Below are 23,594 nucleotides of genomic sequence, written 5' to 3'. Positions count from 1 at the left end.
GTCAAACCAGTCACATCCCAGTTACCATCCATACCCCTCCAAGCTCGTCAGCAACTACACCCTTACCCTGTATCATCCTGACAGGTTTGGAAAGGATTCTCTGCTTTTCAAAGCAGGAGGTAAGAAAGGAATGCTGCAGCAAACAAAGGGTGATCACAGCTGGGGACAGCAAAGGCTTTCCAGGACTAGAACAGGAATATCCATGTGGAGAATCCACCTGACAAGGCTCCCTCCTGTCCCAACACCTCTGAGCTTCCCTCTTTTTTTCCCTGCTGGATCATTTTGGGTGATTACAGACAAGAAGATGCTGTGGCTGCCCCATCCCTGGAAGTGTCCAAGGCCAGGTTGGACAGGGATAGTGGAAGGTGTCCTTGCCATGGCAGGGGGTGGAATGAGATGATCCTTAAGGTCCCTTCCAACCCAAACCATTCCATGATTCTGTGATTAATGATTCTGTGCTAATTCCCCCCAGGCAGCACTGGCACAAAGAGCTCACCACCTCACCTGCTCTGGAGGATTTCACAACCCACACATTTTGTCTCTTCAAGTGCTTTCACACAATGCCCTTGTTTTCCTGTTCTTTAAACAACAGTTATTGCTGCCCTTCAGTCAGGTTTGGGGGCAGGAGGAGAAGGGAGGGGGGTTGTTACCTCATTTTGTGTCTCTCTTTTCCATAAAAGCAGCTAAAGCAGATTAAAATGTTCTGTGTGTTCAGAAAATCCTGCAGCCCCACAGTCAGACCCTGGGAACAAAGTGTCTTGGCACTTGTTGGAGCCCTTGGTACAGGTTTTATCAGAGCACAGTGAACTTCTTTTTTACACATTTTACACAAAATGTTTTGTCTTAAAGTTTTGGCAGCTTTTTTGGGGTTTGTGTGTGTGGTTTTTTTTTTTCTTCTCAGTGTGAGGAAAGTGGGAGCTGCTCACAGTGACAATCCTGTGGGGTCACTGATTCATCTCAGGCTGCAGTAATGAAGCCAATTAAACACTACCTGGGTGATGAGGCTATTTTAGACCAGAAACACCTGGATATTTTTGGAACTGAGGCTTCCAGGCTTGTTTCCTGTACTGCTGCAAAAGATGATCAGAGTGCTGGTGCCTTCATGTCTCTGTGCAAACCCCCCTCCCTGCTAAACACAAAATCCAGGGCAGCCTGCCAAGGAAATAGTGTAGCTACACATTTTCTGGCTATTTATTGTCTGTCACCATCCTAAAAGTGAGAGCTGAAGGTGCAGAGAAGTTCAGTGGTTGAAGTTTGTCTTGTGGAGTGTGTTGTTATTCCTGTACACTCCCTGAGCTGCAGTTTTTGGAGCCTTTGGGATTGTTGCAGTGAAAGTTTGGCCAATAAAGCTTTAAACATCAACAATTTAAACGTGCAATTACCAGGATCTGTGCAGGAGGCCCTTGATGAACAAGCTCAGAGCAGGTGTTGGCAGCAAGTGAATGTTGTCCTTGTGCAGATAAATTATAAACTTAGTGTCAAAATTGAAGACAAGCTTCTCTCCTACAAAAATATCAGAGAATTAAAGGGATTTTATCAGAATGTTCTGACTTTGTACAATTCTCTTTGAAAATGTGCTTTAAAGGGCACATTTAAAGGGAGAGGTACAGAAGGAAAGGGGGTGGGAGAGGAAAAACCATTTTATTCTGCTCCCCCTTCACAGCTAATCTCACTTTTAATTTTTTTTCTGCTTAATTGGAACATCTAAGGGTTCAGATGGAGGAATGAAGAGGTGAAATGCCTCTAACAAGGGTGTTGTCCTGATGTTTGAAATGCAAATATAAAATACTTGTTAAAAGCAAATATAAAAAGGAACAGGGGGGATGTTTTCCTCACATCTTTCCCAGTCTTCAAAGAGAGACCTAAAACCAATTTTGGCTGTGTTGGCTCTTAAAAGCTTTAAGTAATGGGGGAAAAAAGACTTAAAAAAGCCTAAAAGCGTGAAATCCTTTGGGCAATCACTGCCATTCCCACCCCTTTTCCTTGGAGATTCTCTGGACACAGCCCTGGACACCTGCTCTTGTGAGCAGGGGTTGGACTGGACACCTCCAAGTCCCTCCCAACCCCAGCAGTTCTGTGGGAAGCACATGGAATGTGGGGGTTGTGTGTCCTAAAACTCCTTTTCAGCTGCCGTTGCCCCCCTTGGGACACATTTTCCTCTGCTGTGTGGATATTTTTTTATCCAGCATCCAAGAAACTTCCCTGGCTGAAATTCCCTTGCATGGATGTACAAACCCTCCTTGGCTCCAAAGGGAATGTTCTGTGCCTCGTTCACTGATTTGGAAGCAATGAGCTTCCCTTCCCAATTGGGAATCTGGGAATTCCCTCAGAGCCCATCCAGCTGGAACTGGCTGCTCTATCCCTAAGGATTCCTGTCAGCTCTGTCGTTCATCTCTTCACCCTTATGCATTTTGGAGCTGCACATTCCTCTCTCCAGCCCTCTGGAAAGGTTTCCTTCACTCATGGATCTGCTCCCAGAACAACTCCATGAATTCCCAAGGCTGTGGATGTCACAAGGAGGCATCAGAGCAGGCAATAGCCAGAGTGTCCCAGATCTGTGGGAGCAGGAGGAAGAGGAGAGGCCTCCTGGGAGACCCTGCACTGAATATTCCTGATGCTCTCTGTGTCCTGGTGGAACGAAATAATTCCTTTCTCTTAAGATGCAGGTTGAGATTTTAGCAGAAATATCTTCATTCTGGGGCTCAAAGGAACAAAATGTCCTTGGTGGTGCCTGAAGTCTTTAGTTCTTTATAATTTAGACATCTGGCCTCTGGTTTTAGGGCTGTTTAGAGCTTCTTATTGAAGTTGGAACTCCATCAGGTATTTATAGCCCTGGGTGGGTCTTGGAAATCATTTAAGTAACCTCAAAAAACACCAGCAGGAGTTTTCCCCAGGAGGGGACACAGAGACTCTGTTTCCATGGGGATTCCTGGCTGGAAGAGGCTGAGAGAAGCTGAGGGGTCTCCTGCCAAGCCCCACCATCCACCCAGGACAAGCCCAGCTTCCCTGGAACCCACAGCCCCCCAAGGAACACGTTGTCCTGTCTACAGACCCCCTAAAACCTGCCTGGGGGCCCCCTGGCAGAGAGCAGAGCTGGGCAGGGCCTTCCTGGGCAGGAGAGGCAGCTCTGAGGGGCCATGTCCCAAAATCTTGCCAGGCAGGGATTGCCTCAGAGCCAAAATGTGCCAGGTGCTCTGGAAGGGGGGATCCATGAGGTGCCAGGGTGCTGAAAGGGGGTGCAGAGGGTGCTAAGGCTCTGAGGGGGGATAAATGAGGTGAGAAGGTTCTTGGGGGGGATAAATGAGGTGCCAGAGCTCTGAAAGGGGGGTACATGAGGTGACCGGGCTCTAAAGGGGACACAGGAGGTGTCAAGGCAGTGAGAGGGGACACATGAGGGGACAAGGCATGAAGGGGAGAATAAGGGAGGTGACAAGGCTCTGAGAGGGGACACACAAGGTGCCAAGGCTCTGAGTGGGGGTACATGGGGTGACAAGGCTGTGAGTGGGGGTACATGGGGTGCCAAGGCTGTGAGAGGGGACACATGGGGTGGCAAGGCACTAAGGGGAGAATAAGGGAGGTGCCAAGGCTCTGAGAGGGGATACACAAGGTGCCAAGGCTGTGAGAGGGGACACACAAGGTGCCAAGGCTCTGAGAGGGGACACACAAGGTGACAAGGCTCTGAGTGGGGACACATGGGGTGCCAAGGCTGTGAGTGGGGACACATGGGGTGCCAAGGCTGTGAGAGGGGCACACAGTGTGACAAGGCCTGAGAGGGGACACCCAAGGTGACAAGGCTCTGACTCTGTGGCAGCACCACCTCGGTGTGTCCCGAAGCCCCACTGACCTCCGGCACCCCGGAGGCCACAGCAGCCGGTGGGGATGTCCCCTCCGAGTCCCCCAGCTTTGAGGGAGCTCCCGGGAAGACCCCAACTTCTCCCCATGGATGGGGGGCTGCCCTGCCCTCTCTGTGGGAACCCAGGTGGGCTTTGGTGGAGGAGCCTGGTGGGATCTGCTGCCACCCATGTTCCTTCTGCCAGAGCATGGACACCTCGTGACAAAGGCATTGGACACACCTGGCTTTGCTCCAAGATTTTCCTTCAGCAATGAGACCCCCCAATTTATATATATACATATAAAATATATTTCTATGTATGTGTAATATATATATTATATATATTACTATAATATAATAAAATAAATTTCTATGTATAATAGATGTAATATATTTCTGTACATTACATTTATATATATATATATATATATACACATATATATTTCTATAGATGTATATCTCCAGCAGGTTTCTGCTGCTGGAATTGCAGTACAATGGTGTTTGCCTTGGGTTAAAACACTCTGCGGAACACAAGCAGGAATTTTCTTGCTTGCCTTAGCTAAAAGGGCAATTAACGGTATGTTAATTAGCGAGGGGCTGTGCGGTCCAATGCACTCGAAGGTTTTAAACAGGGGGGCGGCAGCGTTTGCAGCAGCAAAGCGCTTCCTACGGCTTTGGGCGTCGAGAAGTTTTGCCGCAGAGGTGCGAAAATGAAGCCCGAAGGAGTTTTGCGAGAGAAATCTGGGGAAAGCGGCGAGACACGGGCGACAGTTCCTCCTTCCCGGCAGGAAAAGAGAAAGCTTCCCATACCGGGAGTCGAACCCGGGCCGCCTGGGTGAAAACCAGGAATCCTAACCGCTAGACCATATGGGAGGCGCTGAGAACCGTTCCTCCCGCGCGGCTCAAAGTGCCGCTGCCTCTCCCCGCTGCCGCGCCGAGCGGTGCTGCTCCAGTGGGCCTCGCTCCGCTGCCCCGCGCGTGCCCTCGGGACCACCGGGAATGGCCGGGAATCACCAGGACACCCTCGCCACATCTCCCCGCCCTTTGCCAGCGAAGGGCTGCCCTCACTTAACATGGCGCCCGGGGCTTCGTGACGGCACGGTGGGGGCGCGCGCGCGGCGGGCGGGGCGCGCGCGCGCGCGCGCTCACGTGACCGGCGGCGGCCGCCCCAGAGCGCTGGGTCCCGTGAGCGGCGGGGGGGGGGAACCGGGACACGGCGGGACACTCCGGGACACACCGCCCGGATAAACTGGGACACACTCCCGGCCCGCGCCACCGCCGCCCGACTCACCGGCGGCCACACCGGCACCGCCCCCGGCCGGCCCCGACCCGCCGCAGGCACCGGGGGCCGCCCCGGCACAGCCCCCCCGAGCCGCCCAGCGCCGCCGCAGGTACCGGCGGGCACGGCCCGGCCCCGGCGGCCAGGCCGCTGAGGGGCCCCGCGGGGATGGGAGAGAGGGCCTCGGGGCGGGCTGGGGATGGGGCTGGGGGGAAGGGGGAACCGGGAAAGGGGCATCCCGGGGGAAGGGGCTCTGGGGCCATCCCAGGGGAAGGGGCTGTGGAACATCCTGGGAAAGGGCTCTGGGGCCATCCCGGGGGAAGGGGCTGTGGAACATCCTGGGAAAGGGCTCTGGGGCCATCCCAGGGGAATGGGCTGTGGAACATCCTGGGAAAGGGGCTCTGGGGCCATCCCGGGGGAAGGGGCTGTGGAACATCCTGGGAAAGGGCTCTGGGGCCATCCCAGGGGAAGGGGCTGTGGAACATCCTGGGAAAGGGGCTCTGGGGCCATCCCGGGGGAAGGGGCTTTGGAACGTCCCGAGGGAAGGGGCATCCCCGGGGAAGGGGCTGCGGAACATCCCTAGGGCAGGGACATCCCGGCTCATCCCGGGGAAGAGGCTGCGGGGGGGCCCGGGCCGTGGGATCCCGGGAGTGCCGGAGGTTTCCCAGCATGGGAGTTCCCCATGGCAGGGGAGGGGGGGCTGTGCCAGCGCTTCCCCCGCGCTGCGGGCCGTGGGATCGGGATGGGCGAGCGGTGATCCAAGGAAAGCAGCGATCCAAGGTGGGCTTCTCTCGGCAGGTGTGTGATGCCCAGCACAGCCATGAAGAAGAAGGTAAGGACTGGGAGGGGGATCCTGTGCTGTTGGGTTTTCCTTCCCCGTCCCCATTTGGGAATGTCGTTGTTTGTTGTGTGGGTCCCTCTGGGGCTCAGGTGCCTTGGAAGGCTCTTGGAATCAGCGGCTGCATCAAGAGCCAGACATTAAAATTGGGTTTATTCCTGGCTGATTGCAGGGCCATCCACCAGAACCGTGGGCAACTGTTTCTGGGATGTGTTGCAAAACCCTCTGCAAACCCCCGTGCTCAGTGTGGGGGAAGAGGATCTGCTCCAAACCACTTCCTTGGCCCTTCCAAGGGGAGAGCCTTCCAAGGTGTCCAGGAGCTCAGTGGGGAGCCCATAATTCACTCAGGGCTCCTGGGAGGATGGAATTTAACCCTTGGGGAAGGAGAAGCTCCTCTGGGAATTGAAGGGGTGGGTGTATTCCAGCAGAAGCACATCCAAAGCTGTTAAAGGGGCTGTGTAGGGAATATGTGGCTGGTTTTCCATGGTGTGCTAGGATTGGGTTTCCTGCCTGCTGGTTGATCCCTTTGCAAGGCCTCTGCAGCCCAAAACTTGGGATTTGGGTTTCCCTGTGATCTGGATGGAGTACCTGGCTGTGGCGTTTGTGCTGGTGCTGTGAAATAAGAGCTGTGCTGTGCTGTGTTCCCTGGGATGAGCTCAGGGGACAGCACAGCCTTCTGGGCTGGCCTGACCAGCCTCCCTCCCTCAGGGACAGGCCTCGTTCCCAAATCCTGGAGGCCTGTGCTCAGGTTCCTCTGGCCAGGGCTCTCTCAGCCTCTGAGGAGCTGCAGGAATGACTGGAGTGAGCAGAGAGCTGGGATTCTGCTGAGGTTTTCCCATGAAATTGTGGCAGCTCCTGTTGTACTGTCACAGAGAGAGAGTGGGAGTGGAGCAAGTGCCCTCCTGGCCAGTGTCCTGCACTCCTTAAATTGCCTCTGCTCTCCTTAAACCTCTCCTTGACAGGAGACTTCCAGAGCTGTTGCCAAAGGCTGGACTGGGTTCTGTGACTGGAACTTGTTTAACAGCTGGGTTTTGTGTTGGCTGCCACGGTTGGCTTGGGTTTCTTTTTTATTTTTATTTTTAGATCACAATGTCAAGTCTTGCCTTGTGGGACTGTCTCCTGTGGGACTGTCTCCCCTCATCCCCACTCCCCAAGCCCCAGCATCCCCTACTTATTGGTACCTTTCCTTTGGCCTGATGTCCTGCAGACAAGACTCTGGAGTCAAGTGTCCCCCATACACTGGTGCACTTGACCTGGGCTGTCCCACCTGCTTTTAACTTCTTTTTTCTGGTCTTCTAACCCCTGAAACTTGAATTGTCACTTCTGTTGGGGAAGAGAAAACAAGTCACATTATGAGAAGGAGAACAACAGGATCAGATGATCTTTAATGTCTCTTCCAACCCAAACCATCCTGTGATTAGGAAAGGGGGGGGAGGGATTGTTTCCAGTCTGGTCTTAACAGCTTGAGACAAAGCTGTTCCTCTGTCCTGGCAAAGTCCTTTGCTGCCATGAAAGCCATCAGGGCTCTTCCTGTGGTGAGGGGCCGGGAAAGGGGGAGGCAGCTCCTGCTCTTCCCAAGTGCTGTGTTGGGAGAAGGTGTTCAGCCTGACCACAGTCCAGTGCCCATGGATAGCAAGGAGTTAAGGATGTCCATGTCCTGCTTCCCAGGCCTGGTGCTCCTCTTTGCCTCTCTCTCCTGTGCAGTCCCAGCTGAAACATGTCAGTGCTGTGTTTCTGTGGCCTTGGCAGTGAGATGGCAACTAGAGGGGGCTGTGAAGGCCTTAGTGCTGTTTCATACCTAATTCTTCCCGGTTTGTTTTTCCTTCCCAGGTGCTGCTGATGGGTAAAAGTGGGTCTGGGAAGACCAGCATGAGATCTATCATCTTTGCCAACTACATCGCCCGGGACACGCGGCGCCTGGGGGCCACCAGTAAGGCTGCTCTTGTCTGCACTCCCAGCTCTCAGGGCTCAAACTCCCCTCATTAACGGGGTGGGACCATTCCCTGCAGCAATTCCTGCCTCTCCTCTGGATTAAGTGTGTCCCTGCTGGTCCTCCCAGCTGCCACACCTCACAGGGAGCTCCCTTGGAGGCCAGCTGGGGACAGGCAGGAAGCTGGAGAGGGAAGGGGGAGGCAGCACTGGCTTCAGTTTTGCTGCTTTATTGACTGGGTCCTGTTTTGCTGCTTTATTGTTTGACCTTCATCCTGAACTTTTTTTTTATTTTGGGATAAGGAAGCAGCTTGTGCTGCAGCTACACCTGTTAGTGGAGGAGTGTCAGAGCCTCCTCGTGCTCTGTGTTGGTGGAGCATTCCTGTTGTATGCAGCTGATCTCCAGCACAGGGATCCTGCAATCTGCCCGTGGTTTTGGCAGGATTAAACACTGGGCTTGATTAGTGCCTTGTACCTTTTCTTTTTCCCCTTCCAAAGCAGCCATTGATGGGAAAAAACAAGAAGTGATTCCTCTGAAAGAGGAGGGTGAATTGTCCGTATCTAACACTCCTCATGGGGAAGGATTTAATGTGAGGGCTTAATGTCAGGGATTGGTGTCAATTTGACCTGTTCCTGAAGTTTCCATTCTCTGTGTTATTGGTTTATTTTGTCAAGGCTGGATTCAGGCCTTGCAGGGTTTGATGCAACTAAAATCATTCCTAAAATATCCCAGAGATCAGGGAGTGTGTGGTTGAAGGGGGGGCACCTGCTGCACTTCTCAGGAGAGCAGTGTCCTGGGCAGGGAGGCTGGAATTCCTGTGGGAAATGTCCAGCAGTGGTGTTTAGGTGGGATTTTACCAACTGGGGGCTGTGTTGGGAGAAATGGCCCATCCTCAGAAATGTCCAAGGCCAGGCTGGACTGAGCTTGGAGCAACCTGGTGTCCCTGCCCATGGCAGGGGGTGGGATGAGATGGGCTTTAATGTCCCTTCCAACCCCAACCATTCCATGATTCTCTGCTCATTTTTGGGGGAGGCAGCTCTGATCCAGGTGTGTGGTACAGTCAGTAAACTCCTGTTGTCTCTCTGCAGTTGATGTGGAGCATTCCCATGTCAGATTCCTGGGAAACCTGGTGTTAAACCTGTGGGACTGTGGAGGGTAGGTACTGTTTATTCCTTTCCTTTTGAGTTCTTTGGGGGTGGATGTGGGGAATCAGGTGAGGATGGAACAGAGCAGATTCTGCTCCAAGGGGGGAGTGTGGTGCTTGTGTGCCAAGAGAATCCTCCATCTGGGCTTTCTCCTGAGGTGCTGGGAGGTGCTGCTGCTCTTGGAATTGCCCACCACCAGCTTGTTCCAAGTGGGATGTGTGCAGAGAGGTGATGCTGAAGGTCGCCAGTGATCCTGTGGCTCCTGGAAGCAGCTTTTTGAGGAATGCTGTCCCTCTGACAGAGCCTCAGCTGAGCTTTGCTCAGCTTCCTCAGCTCCATGGCCTCATGCATCAGCTAAACCACATTCAGCCAAAGCCAGGGGAGACTGAAATCCTGGGATAACAGGCTAAACTGATACTTTGGTCATATTTCAGCTGCTTCTGCTGCTGTGGGTGTTTTATAAGCAGCTCTTTAGAAGCCAGTGTGGATCCAGAAGCAGGACACAGAGCACAAGGGAAGCTTCAGCTTAAGGTGGAACTGGTGGGCTGATGCTCTTCAGGAGCTTCCAGCCTTGCTTGGGAATGCTCAGGGAGCCTTGTCGTGGGGAATAGAGCTCTGTCCCTCCTGCGGTGGGATCTGCAGCTCCAAATTAAAGCCCTGATATTTTACACTTAGCACCTTCTTCACCTTTCCAAGCAAGTCCTGGTTGCTCTAACAGGAGTCTCCTTGCTTTCCTGCTCTGCTGCTCAGGCAGGACACCTTCATGGAGAACTACTTCACCAGCCAGAGGGACAACATCTTCCGCAACGTGGAGGTTCTCATCTACGTGTTCGACGTGGAGAGCCGGGAGCTGGAGAAGGACATGCACTACTACCAGTCCTGCCTGGAGGCCATTCTGCAGAACTCCCCTGATGCCAAGATCTTCTGCCTGGTGCACAAGATGGACTTGGTGCAGGAGGACCAGCGGGATTTGGTGAGAAGCCGGGAGTTGCCATGGGAATGCTTCCCCACGGAGCATCTCCTGCCTGTGCGGGTGCAGGGCGGTGTCACACATCAAACACAGCCCTGCCAGGGCTGTTCCTCGAAGGGTTTCTCAGATGTTCAGGCTTGGCAGAGCTCTCTAAGCTTTCTCTGCCTTTTTTGAAGTGTGTCATCTTGTAATGTCCTGGAGAACAGAAGCGGTGATTTTTAGTGACAACCGCTCAAAGCCTTTCCCTTTATAGTGCTGGTTCCAGAGCTTCCAGCACACCTTGGCTCCAGAAGGGAGGTGGAACTGAAGGAAATCCAGCTCCTTAAACTCCCTGCCCGCCATTTGGATGGTGGTGGTGACAGTGAGAGTTGTTTTCAGCTCAGCTGCTGCTTTCAGTCCAGCACAGGCTCTGTTCTAAAGCATCACCAAAAAATAAGAGCTGGAACTTTCCCACTTAACCAGGAGGTGGTTTCGGTTGGTTGATCCTGCTCTGCCTGCCCAGAGATCCTCTGAAGCACCCAAGCACCTGAACAAAGGCTGAGGATCAACCTTTCAGAGGTGTTGGGTGACTTCTGTTCTGTTTGGAGCTTTTGAAAGGTCACAGGGAGGTGGGAAGATGTTGAATTCCTACAAACCTTCCTTTTTGTGTTTGGACAGCTCCTGATAGCCCAAGGGAGTTGAGCTGTGTGGGTCTGAGCACATCCCCAGCTGCTTGGCCACTCCCTGCATTGCAGGGAGTTTGGAGACCACTTCAGTGTGCTGGGTTTTGTCAGAAATAAGAGGTTTTATTAAACTTTTTACCAGTTCCCACTGAGTTTTGCCTGGGCATCTGCAGAGGGAACGTGCAGGTCCTGTGGCTGAAACCAGAGCTGACCTCCCTGCACAGACACACCTTTCCACTTGGCAGGTGGGCTTTGGATCCCTTGTCCTATCTGAAAGCAGAGATCTTCCTCTTCCAGTTCTAGTTCTACCCTCCAGCTCAGGGCAGAAACAGCTCAGAGCTCTTTCAGAGGGCTCAAGGTGCTTTTCCTCATTTCCCTCCAGGTGGAAGGATGAATCTAAAATCTTCTTTGCTGCAGTCCTGTCCAGATTTGAGGAGGGACTAGTGCACAAATACTGGTTTAACCAGTGGTACAGACTCAGGAGAGGCCCTGAAGGGAGGGGTGGGCAGAAGAGGGGCCTTACCACCCATCAAGAACTGTTTTAGGGTATCTGCTGCTCAGTAGCCCATGCAAATACTGGGCTAAATCACTGTTTTTGTAGGTCTTAGTGAAACCTGTGCTGTCCAGGACCCACATGGTGTTGGCCCAGCATTTCATGGGTTCATGCTCTGTCATGTTCCCATGAACAGACTCAAGTGAGGGTGGTGGTTGTGTGTTCCCCTTGCTGACTGTCCTGCTGCTGTTCCAGCTGTTCCAGAGGAGCCTGGCTGGGCTTTGCTGTTCCTCTGCTGCCCTTTTTTGGTGCCCATAACTTCTGAGGGCAGAGTGTGGTGTGGGCAGAGAAGTCTGTGTGAGCTCATTCTGAGGGCCCTCAGCTGCTTCCCTCCCATCCTGCTCTCAGTGATGGAGCTTTTTGCCAGGGATTTGTCACAGTTTAGGTCCTCAGGGACACTCTAACCTGTCTGCCTTCACTCCCACTTCCCAACACCTGCAGTTATTTCAGCTTTGGGTCCCAGGGAAGTTTTGGATTCCCCATCCCTGGAAGTGCCCAAGGCCAGGTTGGACAGGACTTGGAGCAACCTGGGCTAGTGGGAGGTGTCCCTGCCCATGGCAGGGGTTGGAATGAGATGGTCTTTAAGGTCCCTTCCAACCCAAACCAGTCTGGGATTCTCTAGCAAGACATCCATGGTCTGTGTGGCCCTGCTGCTCACTGGGAGAACTGGGAGCTGGTTTCTCCCAGCCTGTCCTGGACAACTGCTCTGCTCTTGTCCCTTCTCTAGAGATCCGTTTGAAACTCATCCTGTAATTCCATACAGCAACCACAGCACAGGCAGAACTGCTTTCACTCAACTGCTGCTCTGTCTTTTCATCTCCCAGATTTTTAAGGAGCGTGAAGAGGACTTGAAACGCCTCTCTCGGCCCTTGGAATGTGTCTGTTTTAGAACTTCCATCTGGGATGAAACCCTTTACAAGGTTTGTACAGCTCCCTCTCCATATCTGCCTTCCCACTTGGAGACAGGAGCATGAAAAGAGGGAGAGGTGTTGTGGCAGAGACTGGCTCTGGTCAGTTCTGCAGCAGCTCCTTCTGGAGGGTGTAAATGGTGTCAGGGCATCCTGGGCTTAATTAATTAATTAAAAGAAGTCAGGCACTTGGCAAACAGGCATCCCAAATATCCAGCTGGCTCCTGGGGAAGGGTCTGGTCAGGCAGTGCCACACACCTGGGTCAGCAGAGGGGCAGAGAGGGGGAGCTGAGCTGGGAGGATCCCAGTCTGGAAGAGCACAGATGTTGATCACAGCATCCCCAGCCCCTCCTGGGCTTGTTCCTGGCTCCTTGGGATAGGGTGGAGCTCTCTGGATCAGGGATGGGCTGCCAAGTGTCCATCTGCGATCTGACCTTCCTCCAGATTGAAATATCTCTGGAAACCTGAGCAGATTTATCTGGGAGGAAGAGACAGAAGCATTGCCAACTTCAAATGAGGATGGTTCAAGCCTGTTTAGTGGCATTATGGTTTCTCTGAGTGATGTGGAGAAGAACTTGACCTGGTGAAGAGTCTCCTCAGGTCTGGGCTTCCTCTGGTGGTGTCCACTGTAGGTACCTGAGGTGAGAGAAGCTTCTCAGTGTTGCCCAGGCTGTCAATACCCAGAACTGCAAATAATCCCTCTCTGAATGTGCTGGTTTAAAGGTAAACCAGCAGGGGAAATGAACTCAACTCAAAAGAGGGATTATAAGTCAGAATAACAATTTAATAAAATAATACAGTAAGATTATACAGACAAACAATTGGTTTTAACCCACAAACCCCAAATGTATAACCCAGCACCCTGGGGCATGAACAGAGTGGTGTTCTTTGGGCCCCGAGTCCAAAGTAAAGGGAGAGGGGAAAAACCTGTTGGTGAGAGTGCTGGTGCAGTCTGGTCAAAAGTGGTGATTGCAGTCTGGTTGAGAGTGGTGGTTGCAGTCTGGCTGAAAAGTGGTGGTCTCAGTTTGGTTGAGAGTGGTGATCTGCAGTCTTCCTCTGGATCCCACCAGTGGTTGAAAATGTTCCAAGACTCCAAGATTATATATCCTCCAGTTCAGGCAGGAATGTTCAGTGCTCCCCTCAGGGCGGGGAGTTTCACAAAGGGTGTGAGGACAAAAGCATCCTCCTATCTCACAGGCCTCTTAACACCTAGTTTATAGCCTGAGGAGTCAGGCTCTATGGGCAGAGGGTGCGAATAGTCTGTTGACAACAATAGTCTAGTTTCTGGGAAATGACATGGAAGGCTATAGAATACAGTTTTGGGTTACACCCACCATGATGAACTGATCTCAGCTGTCCTAACTAGGACATTATCCACCCCTTATTCTATGCCATCCATGTCATGCCCAAATTAACCCCCTTTAAAAACTATATCCCTTTAAAACTATATACATCTATATATATATATATACAATGAAACATTACAGACCATTCTCACTCAAAATTAGGTCCCCTTGTGGTACACAACGTGTCTCCCCATCTTTTTGCATTACCCACCAGGTGGAACCAGGTCCCTGAGCAAAAACAATCCCTCGGATGGGTTTGCCTTTGCTTGAGGTGGGACTAATCCAAACAGTCTTCCCTAACATTCCTCTCATATGTACCATGGGGACTTTATCTCCATCTACAGTATGCAAAAGCTCTGATTGGGCAGGGCCAGCTCGACTGATGGAACCTCGGGTGTTGACCAACCAGGTGGCCTTTGCTAAATGCAGCTCCCAGTGTTTGAGAGTCTCCCCACACAGTGCCTTCAGGGTGGTTTTCAGCAGTCCATTGCACCGCTCAACTTTTCCAGCAGCTGGTGCATGGTAGGGGATATGATACACCCACTCAATGCCGTGCTCTTTGGCCCAGGTGTCTACGAGGCCATTCTTGAAATGGGTCCCATTATCAGACTCAATTCTCTCCGGGGTGCCGTGTCGCCACAGGACTTGTTTTTCAAGGCCCAGGATGGTATTCCGGGCAGTGGCATGAGGCACGGGGTATGTCTCCAACCATCCAGTGCTTCCTTCTACCATGGTCAGTACGTAGTGCTTACCCTGGCGGGTTTTGGGGAGCGTGATGTAGTCAACTTGCCAGGCTTCCCCATACCTGTACTTCGACCACCGTCCACCATACCATAGAGGCTTCACCCGCTTGGCCTGCTTGATGGCAGCACATGTCTCACAGTCATGGATGACCTGCGAGACAATGTCCTTGGTTAAGTCCACCCCTCGGTCACGAGCCCATCTGTATGTTGCATCTCTCCCCTGGTGACCGGAGGCGTCATGGGCCCATCGAGCCAGAAATAATTCTCCTTTGTGCTGCCAATCCAGATCTACCTGAGAGACTTTAATCCTGGCAGCTCGGTCCGCCTGCTCGTTGTTACAATGCTCCTCATTAGCCCGTTTCTTGCCTACATGAGTGTCTATGTGACGGACCTTCACACTGGTAGCTTGTCATATGGTGGGGCCTCCTCAGCCCGTGTCACCTTCTCCTCCTCTTCTTCAGAGGATAGTCCAAAACTCTCACCTTCGGGCCAATTGGTGATAATTTCCAGAATCCCAGGGCGATTAGGATTCCCTATCCGGGTTCGCTGCGTGATCAGAGCGATCCACTTACTCCATGTGGCATCGGTGGCATGATGTGTGGAAGGAACTCTTCCCTTGAACATCCAGCCCAGCACTGGTAGTCGGGGTGCCAGGAGGAGCTGCGCTTCGGTGCCGATTACTTCTGAGGCAGCTCGAACTCCTTCATAGGCAGCCAGGATCTCTTTCTCAGTTGGTGTATAGCTGGCTTCAGATCCTTTGTATCCCCGACTCCAGAATCCCAGCGGTCGTCCTCGGGTCTCCCCAGGCACTTTCTGCCAGAGGCTCCAAGAAGGGCCATTCTCCCCGGCTGCGGTGTAGAGCACGTTCTTCACGTCCTGTCCTGTCCTTACTGGCCCAAGGGCTACCGCATGGGCAATCTCCTGTTTAATTTGTTCAAAGGCTTGTTGTTGTTCGGGGCCCCACTGGAAATCACTTTTCTTCCGTGTCACAAGGTGGAGAGGGCTTACAATCTGACTATACTCGGGGATATGCATCCTCCAAAAGCCCACAGCGCCTAGGAAGGCCTGTGTTTCCTTCTTGCTGGTTGGTGGGGACATGGCTGCTATTTTGTTAATCACCTCCATTGGAATTAGGCGGTGTCCATCTTGCCACTTCACTCCTAGGAACTGAATTTCCTGAGCAGGTCCCTTGACCTTACTCCGTTTAATGGCAAAACCAGCTCTTAGGAGAATCTGGATTATCTTCTCTCCTTTCTCGAAGACTTCGCCCGCTGTGTTCCCCCATACAATGATGTCATCAATGTACTGTAGGTGCTCTGGAGCCTCACCCTTTTCCAGTGCAGTCTGGATCAGTCCGTGGCAAATGCTGGGACTGTGTTTCCACCCCTGAGGCAGTCGATTCCAGGTGTACTGCACACCTCTCCAAGTGAAAGCAAATTGTGGCCTGCACTCCGCTGCCAAAGGAATGGAGAAAAAGGCATTGGCTATGTCAATGGTGGCATACCACTTGGCTTCCTTGGACTCCAGCTCATACTGGAGCTCCAGCATGTCCGGCACAGCAGCACTCAGGGGTGGTGTGACTTCATTGAGTCCACGGTAATCCACCGTCAGCCTCCACTCTCCGCTGGACTTACGCACTGGCCATATAGGGCTATTAAAGGGTGAGCGAGTCTTGCTGACCACCCCCTGGGTCTCCAGGTCACGAATCATCTTATGTATAGGGGTCACAGAGTCTCGGTCGGTGCGGTATTGCCGACGGTGCACTGTTGCTGTGGCTATCGGTACCAATTGTTCTTCAACCTTCAGCAGTCCCACAGCAGAGGGGTCCTCTGAGAGACCAGGCAAGGTGTTCAACTGTCTAATTTCCTCCGTCTCCACAGCAGCTATGCCAAAAGCCCAACGAAGTCCTTTTGGGTCTTTGAAATACCCACTCCTCAGGTAATCTATGCCAAGGATACATGGGGCCTCTGGACCAGTCACGATGGGGTGTCTGTGCCATTCCTTCCCAGTCAGGCTCACTTCAGCTTCCAGTACAGTCAGCTGTTGGGATCCCCCTGTCACCCCAGAGATGGAGATGGATTCTGCCCCTACGTATCTTGATGGCATTAATGTACATTGTGCGCCAGTGTCCACTAAAGCCTTATATCTTTGTGGCTCTGATGTGCCAGGCCACCGAATCCACACAGTCCAATAGACTCGATTGTCCCTCTCCTCTACCTGGCTAGAGGCAGGGCACCCCTAGTCCTGGTCATGGTACTCATTGTGCTCTTCTTGTGATATGACCTGGAGGTCCCTTCAAGAGGATCAGACGTATCATCATTCCTGCACCGTCTGGAGTCTTGCCCACGAGAGACTGGAGCAACGTTTACCCTTGAAGAGTTCCTTGTGGTACTTGTTCCTCTTTTCAGTTCACGTACCTGGGCTGCTAAGGAAGAGGTGGGTTTCCCATCCCACTTCCTCATATCTTCTCCGTGCTCACGGAGGTAAAACCATAGATCACCACATGGAGTGTACCTTCTCTCCTTAGCTGGGGGACGCTGGCTCCTAATAGCAGAGACTCTTGTTTGTCCTGGCGAGATATGGAAAATCCCTTCCTTAATTTCTTCTCTTAGCTTCTGGTGTCCCTCTTCAATTTTCTCTTCCAGGCTTCGGACGTGTTCAGCCAGTTTGGTTTCCACAGATGAGACGTGGGCTCGTAATGGGGCGGTGACAGTGTCCTCATAAATCCTGAGTTTACTGACCAATGCTCCCACCTTGTCCTCTCCCTCCCTCCATTGCAGCGTTGCTAAGTAGCAGGAATACATTTCTGGCCCGAGTCGTGCAAACTTTAACCACATCTGGGATGTACACTGTACACCATCTGGACTCTTAGGGAATCTGAGCACACTGGGAACCAAAGAAGTGCTGGTGACCCCTCATGTTGTGTCTGTGTTGCCAGGCCTGGTCCAGCATCGTGTACCAGCTGATCCCCAACGTGCAGCAGCTGGAGATGAACCTGAGGAACTTTGCTCAGATCATCGAGGCAGATGAAGTGCTGCTGTTTGAGAGAGCCACCTTCCTGGTGAGTTCCAGGGCCTAAAGGGGCTCCAGGAGAGCTGGAAAGGGACTTGGGACAAGGGTCTGGAGGGACAGAACAAGGGGGAATGGCTTCCCACTGCCAGGGGCAGGGTTAGATGGGATATTGGGAAGGAATTCTGGGCTGTGAGGGTGGGGAGGCCCTGGCACAGGTTGCCCAGAGAAGCTGTGGCTGCCCCATCCCTGGAAGTGTCCAAGGCCAGGTTGGAGCAACCTGGGCTAGTGGAAGGTGTCCCTGCCCATGGCAGGGGGTGGAATGAAATGGCCTTTAAGGTCCCTTCCCACCCAAACCATTTAGGATTCCATGGAAGTGCTGTTGGGAGGTGCCAGCCCCACACACAGGATGCTTTGATCCAGCCCTTGGGATACTGAAAGTAGCTGATATGATTCTGTGGCTCATGGGACCTTCCCAAAATTCCCCCTTCCAGCAGCTGAGCTGAGGGTTTATTGGTGTTTCCCTCTTCCAGGCTGTGAAAGTGTGAGACTTCTTTGAGAATTCCTTTCTGCACAGGGCAGGAACCTCATTTAGCTTGAAAAAGAAACCTTTTCATTTCCTTCTGCTGTGACATTTAAACTGGACTTGATTTCTTTTGGGGTTTGATGCTCTGCAAACCCAGAATATGGATAAAGGATCATGAACCATTGGGTTGCAATGGTTTTCCAGGTTATTGTGCTCCCAATCCCTGTCTCTGCCAGGTGAAAGGTGCTGCTTAAAACCACCACTGCTGCTTGTCCATCCACACTCTTGGATTATGGATTTGGCTCCTCAGTCTTTACCCCAAAACTCTTGCTGAGCTGAAGGAAAGAGTTTGAAGTTTTTTGAGTTCTTTCCTTGATGGGGATTTGGAAATGATGGAAGGAATGTGGGAAAGGAGCCATGACTCTTCCCCCTTTTTAAACTATCAGAAGCAAACACCTGCTTTTTGACCTCTTCTAGATAATAAATAGTTCCACCTTGGGGGTGTGTAACAGTGAAGGACATTTTTAACTGAAAATGAATAATCTTTGCTACAAAACTTCTTATTTTCAGGGTGATGCTGAATTTTATAAGACTCATCTCCCTTTTTTCATGTATTTATGAAATATATGAATAATAATATATATTCATATATAATAATATATTCCATGTATTTATGGAATACATTAAAAAGCCCCCAGAGCTTTTTTCTCCTGAAGTGAAATCTTAACTCTGAAAATCTTACTGTGGAATCTTACTCTGGAAACCTGATTCTGAAATTGTGTTCAAATCATAGTTTAAAAAAAAAAACCCTCATCTGGGATGTTTAGGAAGGAACTTCACACTGGGAATGCAACCCTTGAATCTGGCTAAACCTGTCCTTGTGTGAATAATTGGGCAGGTTTAAAGAGTGATTGTTTTAAGGTGCTTAAGGGAAAAAAAAGAGGAAAATAAAACCAAACTTAAAAAAACCATTAATTCTCAGAAGTCACAAATGTGACTCCAGAGTTTCACATCCTTGTGCAAGGGCACTGCCAGTAACAGTTGATTTTGTGATTCTGAAGAATCTTGTGGCTTCAGGTTTTTTAAATATTCCTCTTTGCTTTGCAGTGGGAATGGAGATGGTGCAGCTCTTTGTGCCCTTCCCTCGTGCAGTAAATGCAGTTCTTGGCCTGTTCTTCATGTGGCTGAGGAGGGAAGGGGTTGGGGAGAAAGGCTGGCAGAGAGATCCCACTGCAAGGATTCCTAAAAGGCTTTAGATCCCTGAATGTTTGAATCCAATCCTGCAACTGCTGCTGGATTTGCGTGGGAGGAAGAGGAGGGAAGTGCTCTGGATGAGGCAGCTCAGTGCTGGTCTGACTGGACTGATGGATAGAGAACTCCTGAGGAATCCAGCTGCCTTTGGCTGCTTTTCTCCAGGAGGAACAGCTTGGTCTGGCTCCAGGAGCTCTGTTTGTGCATCCTGCCTGTGCTCAGGTTCCTTGAGAATCCACAGCACCTTAGACTGAGAAGGGAAGAGCCATCCCAGCACTTGGCAGGTGTCCTTTCCCGTTCCTGAGGTTGCATTTTTTTCCTCTCCTTGCACATTCTTTTACTTTGAATCAAGATTTAAATTGCTGCTAAGTTGCAGCATCCAGACCTCAGGTGGACAACTGCATATTTCCAGGCTTTGTGTGTGTGAAAGGCTCCCTGGTGATTGTGTTACTGACTCCTGTTCCTCCCTGAAAGCACCACAAGAGTTCTTGCAAATGGTTCCCAAGATTCTATCAGCCAAAGACCAAGGGAATCCTGGTCACCACCCATTCCCAGAATTGCTGTTGACAGTGAGGAACCTGTGCTGGACTCACTGACTGACTCTGCTCCCTCTCCAGGTCATTTCTCACTATCAGTGCAAAGAGCAGAGGGACGTCCACAGGTTTGAGAAAATCAGCAACATCATCAAACAATTCAAGCTGAGCTGCAGGTGAGCTGATGTGATCAGGAGGTGGGGAGAAACCTCAGCAGGGATTTTGGCTTTGTGGGGCTCTCCAGTGAATCCCAGTTCTGTGGGATTGTACTGGGCTTAAGCACAGCTCACTTAAGTTGTTGCTTTTATAACTTTCTCCTTTGCTGATGGTTGAAGAGGTTTGTTTGTTCTGAAACAGCTGTTTTCTCCTGGGCAAAGGAGGAAAGTTCCAGAATAAATCAGTGACAGTGCTTGGAATGTCAGGTGGAAAGCTCTGCTCCAGTCCTGGGCTGGCTGGGGAGGAAGAGGCTTCCAGGCACTATTTATCCATATATTTTGAATGGAAAAGTGGAAAGCTTTGGGGCAGCTTGGTTCTGAACAGCCTCCAGGCTCTGCAGTCTGGTTATACCTGGAAGTGTGTGGAGCCTGGGTGGATGGAGAAGTGGCTCCATGGTTTACAGGTGTTTCAGATGTCTCCAGATGTTCCAGTTTTATCCTTATCTCTGCTGGGTCCTCCAGAGTGTCCAGGCTCAGTCAGGGGGTTGTGTGTCTGGAGTTTCCTTCACTGTTCAATGCACAAGTCACTTTGTACTGTTCTCATTTAGCCCAGAGCCAAAGAGTTTTGTCCTTAAAAACCAACCCTGCTGTGGTCACACCTGATTTTCCCTGCCAAGTGGGAATTCAAACTCTGCTTTGTTCCCAACAGCTCAAATAAGGGATTTTGGCCACGTGGGCACAAAAGCTGCTTGAGCAGTGGTACAATAATAATTATTTTACTTTTTTTTTCCTTTATTTCTACTTTTTCAGTAAGCTGGCAGCCTCTTTCCAGAGCATGGAGGTCAGGAACTCTAACTTTGCTGCTTTCATTGACATCTTTACATCCAACACATACGTGATGGTGGTTATGTCAGACCCTTCCATACGTAAGTCGAAGCCAAGATAAGCCTGTTTAGGACAGAAAAAAAAACCCCAACAGGCCAAAATGAGTACAGTTTCAACTGTGAAAATGAGATTTAATTACAAAACTGAAGAGAGGGAGAGGAATTGAGTGGGGTGGGGAGGGTGGGTGAGCAGTGACTCTGCAGAGGTGGGATGTGCTGGGACAGCTGAGCTCTTGCTGTCACGGGGAGGATCTGTGGCTGTGAGAGGAACCACCAGAACAGATGTGACCTGGTTTAGCAGGTCATGTCTAATAACCTATTTTGGGCTGTTCTGGGCTGGCAGCCCCGGTGAGTTTTGGAGAGGAAGCAGGGATGGATCATGTTGGAGTGTTGCTCTTGGTGGACAGGACTCTAATTATAGCAGCATCTATTTATCCTAAAGGAGAAGCTGCAGCAGTGCCAGCCCAGGCCCCCTGGGACCAGTTAACTGTTTACACAGCTCCACTTGGAGCTCCTGGTGGGATCTGAGGTGCTCCAGAGACACTGTCCAGGACACCTCGTGCCTCACACTGTGCTTGCCCTTGCATTTGTTACTGAAACAGGGAAAACTGTGTGACTGAGGCACAGCTGGGACAGGGCTGTGCTGGGGAACAGCAGATGGGCAGCTCTGGGGACTTGTGCAGCTCTCCCTGTGGCTGGAGTTCACTGGGCTCTTCCTCGTGGTGTTCTTGGATCAGCAAACAGCCCAGACTCCCTCACATGAAATTGTGCCCAGACCTTCCCACATTAAATTTTGCCCAGACCCTCCCACATCAAACTGTGCCCAGGCCCTCCCACATTAAATTGTGCCCAGACCATCCCACACTGAATTTTGCCCAGACCCTCCCCTATTAAATTCTGCCCAGACCATCTGACATGAAATTTTGCCCAGGCCCTCCCACATTAAATTTTGCCCAAACCATCCCACATCAAATTCTGCCTAGACCATCCCAACTGAATTTTGCCCAGATTCTCCCCCCTTAAATTGTGCCCAGATCCTCCCACACTGAATTTTGCCCAGACCATCCCACATTAAATTCTGCCCAGACCATCTGACATGAAATTGTGCCCAGACCCCCTCACATTAAATTATGCCCAGACCTTCCCACATTAAATTGTGCCCAGACCCTCCCACACTGAATTCTGCCCAGACCTTCCCACATCAAATTGTGTCCAGACCTTCCTACATTATATTTTACCCAGACCATCCCACACTGAATTTTGCCCAGACTCTCCCACATCAAACTGTGCCCAGACCGTCCCACATTAAATTGTACCTGGATCATCCCACATTAAACTTCACCCAGACCATCCCACATTAAATTCTGCCCAGACCATCTGACATGAAATTTTGCCCAGGCCCTCCCACATTAAATTGCACCCAGACCATCCCACAATGAATTTTGCCCAGACCCTCCCACATTAAATTCTGCCCAGACCTTCCCCCATTAAATTTTGCCCAGACCATCCCACATTAAATTCTGCCCAGACAATCCCACATTAAATTCTGCCCAGATCATCTGACATGAAATTTTGCCCAGGCCCTCCCACATTAAATTGTGCCCAGACCATTCCACATCAAATTCTGCCAAAACCCTCCCACATCAAATTTCCCCCGGAGCCTCCCACACTGAATTTTGCCCATCCTGGGAGCAGCAGAATGAAACAGGACCTTGCAGACAGGGCTGTTGCCCTCAGGACGTGGCCACTGCCCCCTTTTAACTCCTTTTTATCTGCCCTGTCCCTTTTCCGTCGCAGCTTCCGCGGCCACGCTGATCAACATCCGCAACGCCAGGAAACACTTTGAGAAGCTGGAGAGGGTGGATGGCCCAAAGCACAGCCTGCTCATGCGCTGATCCCAGGCTGTGGGGGCAGGAGGCATGGATTTGGGACTACTTTTTAGGAGAATCTAACACTGTCGATGTCTTTGTTGGGCTTTATGAGTGTGCTGCTTTGTTTTCTCTCCTTTTCACGTCGGACACTAGAGGCTCAGAGGATGTCTGGATACACTGCGGACCTTCAGAGACTTCCCTGGCACCCCCTGGGCTTGGGAAGGAGGCAGGACAGGTGATATGCCCGTGGGCTGGTGCTCTCAGGTGGATGTTTTGCTGCCAGGAGGACATTTTAAGTCCCAAGAATATGGGATATTTAGTGGTTTCTTGGTTGGTTGCTTGAATAAGTTTCTGAATTTCTCCTTGTCTTCGATCATAAAATTAAATTTTTGCTACCAGGGATTTCAGATCCTACAGCTTTGGAAAGTGGGTTTGCTTTCTTCCAAAACCTGAGGCAGCTTTGGGAAGCAGATGTGTGGGAGCTGCATTTCACCTTTCATGTTTTTGGGGGATTTGTCTGGAAGCCATTCTGGAGTTTCATTGGGAATTGCTGGCGTGGTGGGTGGGAGCTGATGCTTGGCAGCATCTCCCTCCCTTTTTTTTCTCTTGCTGCATCAGATTACTGTATAAAAAGGGTGTGGTGACTCCAAGCCTGGCTTTGCCCCCATATCCCTGCCCACACACCCACTGGGAGGGGAGACATCCGACAGGGCAAGTCTGTTGGGTGAGGATGAGGAGCCAAAGGGCACCTTGGGCTGGAGAATGGAGGGGGCTCCACACAAACCCTGCCATCCACTCTCCATCCTCATGGAATTAACACCCGTGTCTCACACCGCCCACCCTGCAGCTGCTCAGGCTGGGGAGCTTTCAATGGGAATCATCCCCGTGGGAGAGGAGCTGTGAACAGTCCAGGAGCTTCTGGAGAACTGTGAATGGGCTGGAGATGGAGGGGTTGTGCTTGACTCTGGAATACCTGGAGTGGGAACAGCAGGTCTGGGTGGAGCAAACTCCAGTTCCCCCTCCAGCTGGGACCGGGCCAGCAGGGAATGTCATGGATTCCTGCAGGGAATGTCATGGATTCCCACCCCCCAACCCTGCCCTCGGTGCTGCCCAGCAGAGCAAGAGGAGGAGTCGCTGCTGATCCATGTGTTGGAGCCTT

The 23,594-nt window shown here is 51.5% G+C and overlaps 1 protein-coding gene, 1 long non-coding RNA gene and 1 other non-coding gene across 3 annotated transcripts; 1 reads left to right on the top strand and 2 right to left on the bottom strand.

The window, feature by feature from the left end:
• Window positions 1-4,633: 4,633 nt before the first annotated feature.
• Window positions 4,634-4,705, bottom strand: TRNAE-UUC (transfer RNA glutamic acid (anticodon UUC)). Its single transcript has one exon. It is a non-coding gene; the product is annotated as a tRNA-Glu (tRNA).
• Window positions 4,706-4,979: 274 nt separating this feature from the next.
• On the top strand, window positions 4,980-22,849 carry LOC127472807 (ras-related GTP-binding protein A). Its single transcript, XM_051791544.1, has 10 exons — window positions 4,980-5,223; window positions 5,910-5,943; window positions 7,780-7,879; window positions 8,968-9,034; window positions 9,775-9,997; window positions 12,034-12,129; window positions 17,145-17,267; window positions 19,610-19,701; window positions 20,491-20,606; window positions 22,362-22,849. Exons 2-10 carry the CDS (start codon window positions 5,917-5,919, stop codon window positions 22,457-22,459), a joined length of 942 nt encoding a protein of 313 aa, XP_051647504.1. The 5' UTR covers window positions 4,980-5,223; window positions 5,910-5,916; the 3' UTR covers window positions 22,460-22,849.
• LOC127473013 (uncharacterized) lies at window positions 21,236-22,167 on the bottom strand. The gene is made up of 3 exons (XR_007905237.1): window positions 22,043-22,167; window positions 21,705-21,782; window positions 21,236-21,341 (listed from the first exon to the last, which is right to left on the bottom strand). It is a non-coding gene; the product is annotated as an uncharacterized LOC127473013 (long non-coding RNA).
• Window positions 22,850-23,594: the final 745 nt, after the last annotated feature.

Source organism: Manacus candei, unplaced genomic scaffold, assembly GCF_025592945.1.
Source record: "Manacus candei isolate 608988 ecotype Guabito, Panama unplaced genomic scaffold, ASM2559294v1 h1tg000003l, whole genome shotgun sequence".
Lineage (NCBI taxonomy): Eukaryota > Metazoa > Chordata > Aves > Passeriformes > Pipridae > Manacus > Manacus candei.
Note: the sequence above shows the minus strand (reverse complement) of the source record. Positions and strands in the feature narration are given on the sequence as shown.

What these genes read in the sequence shown, in the direction of transcription:
- LOC127472807 (XM_051791544.1), top strand. Translation starts at nt 5,917, where the DNA reads ATGCCCAGCACAGCCATGAAGAAGAAG. An exon ending in GCACAGCCATGAAGAAGAAG is followed by an intron (nt 5,944 to 7,779) that starts GTAAGGACTGGG and finishes TTTCCTTCCCAG; the next exon opens with GTGCTGCTGATGGGTAAAAG. An exon ending in TTGAGAGAGCCACCTTCCTG is followed by an intron (nt 17,268 to 19,609) that starts GTGAGTTCCAGG and finishes CTCCCTCTCCAG; the next exon opens with GTCATTTCTCACTATCAGTG.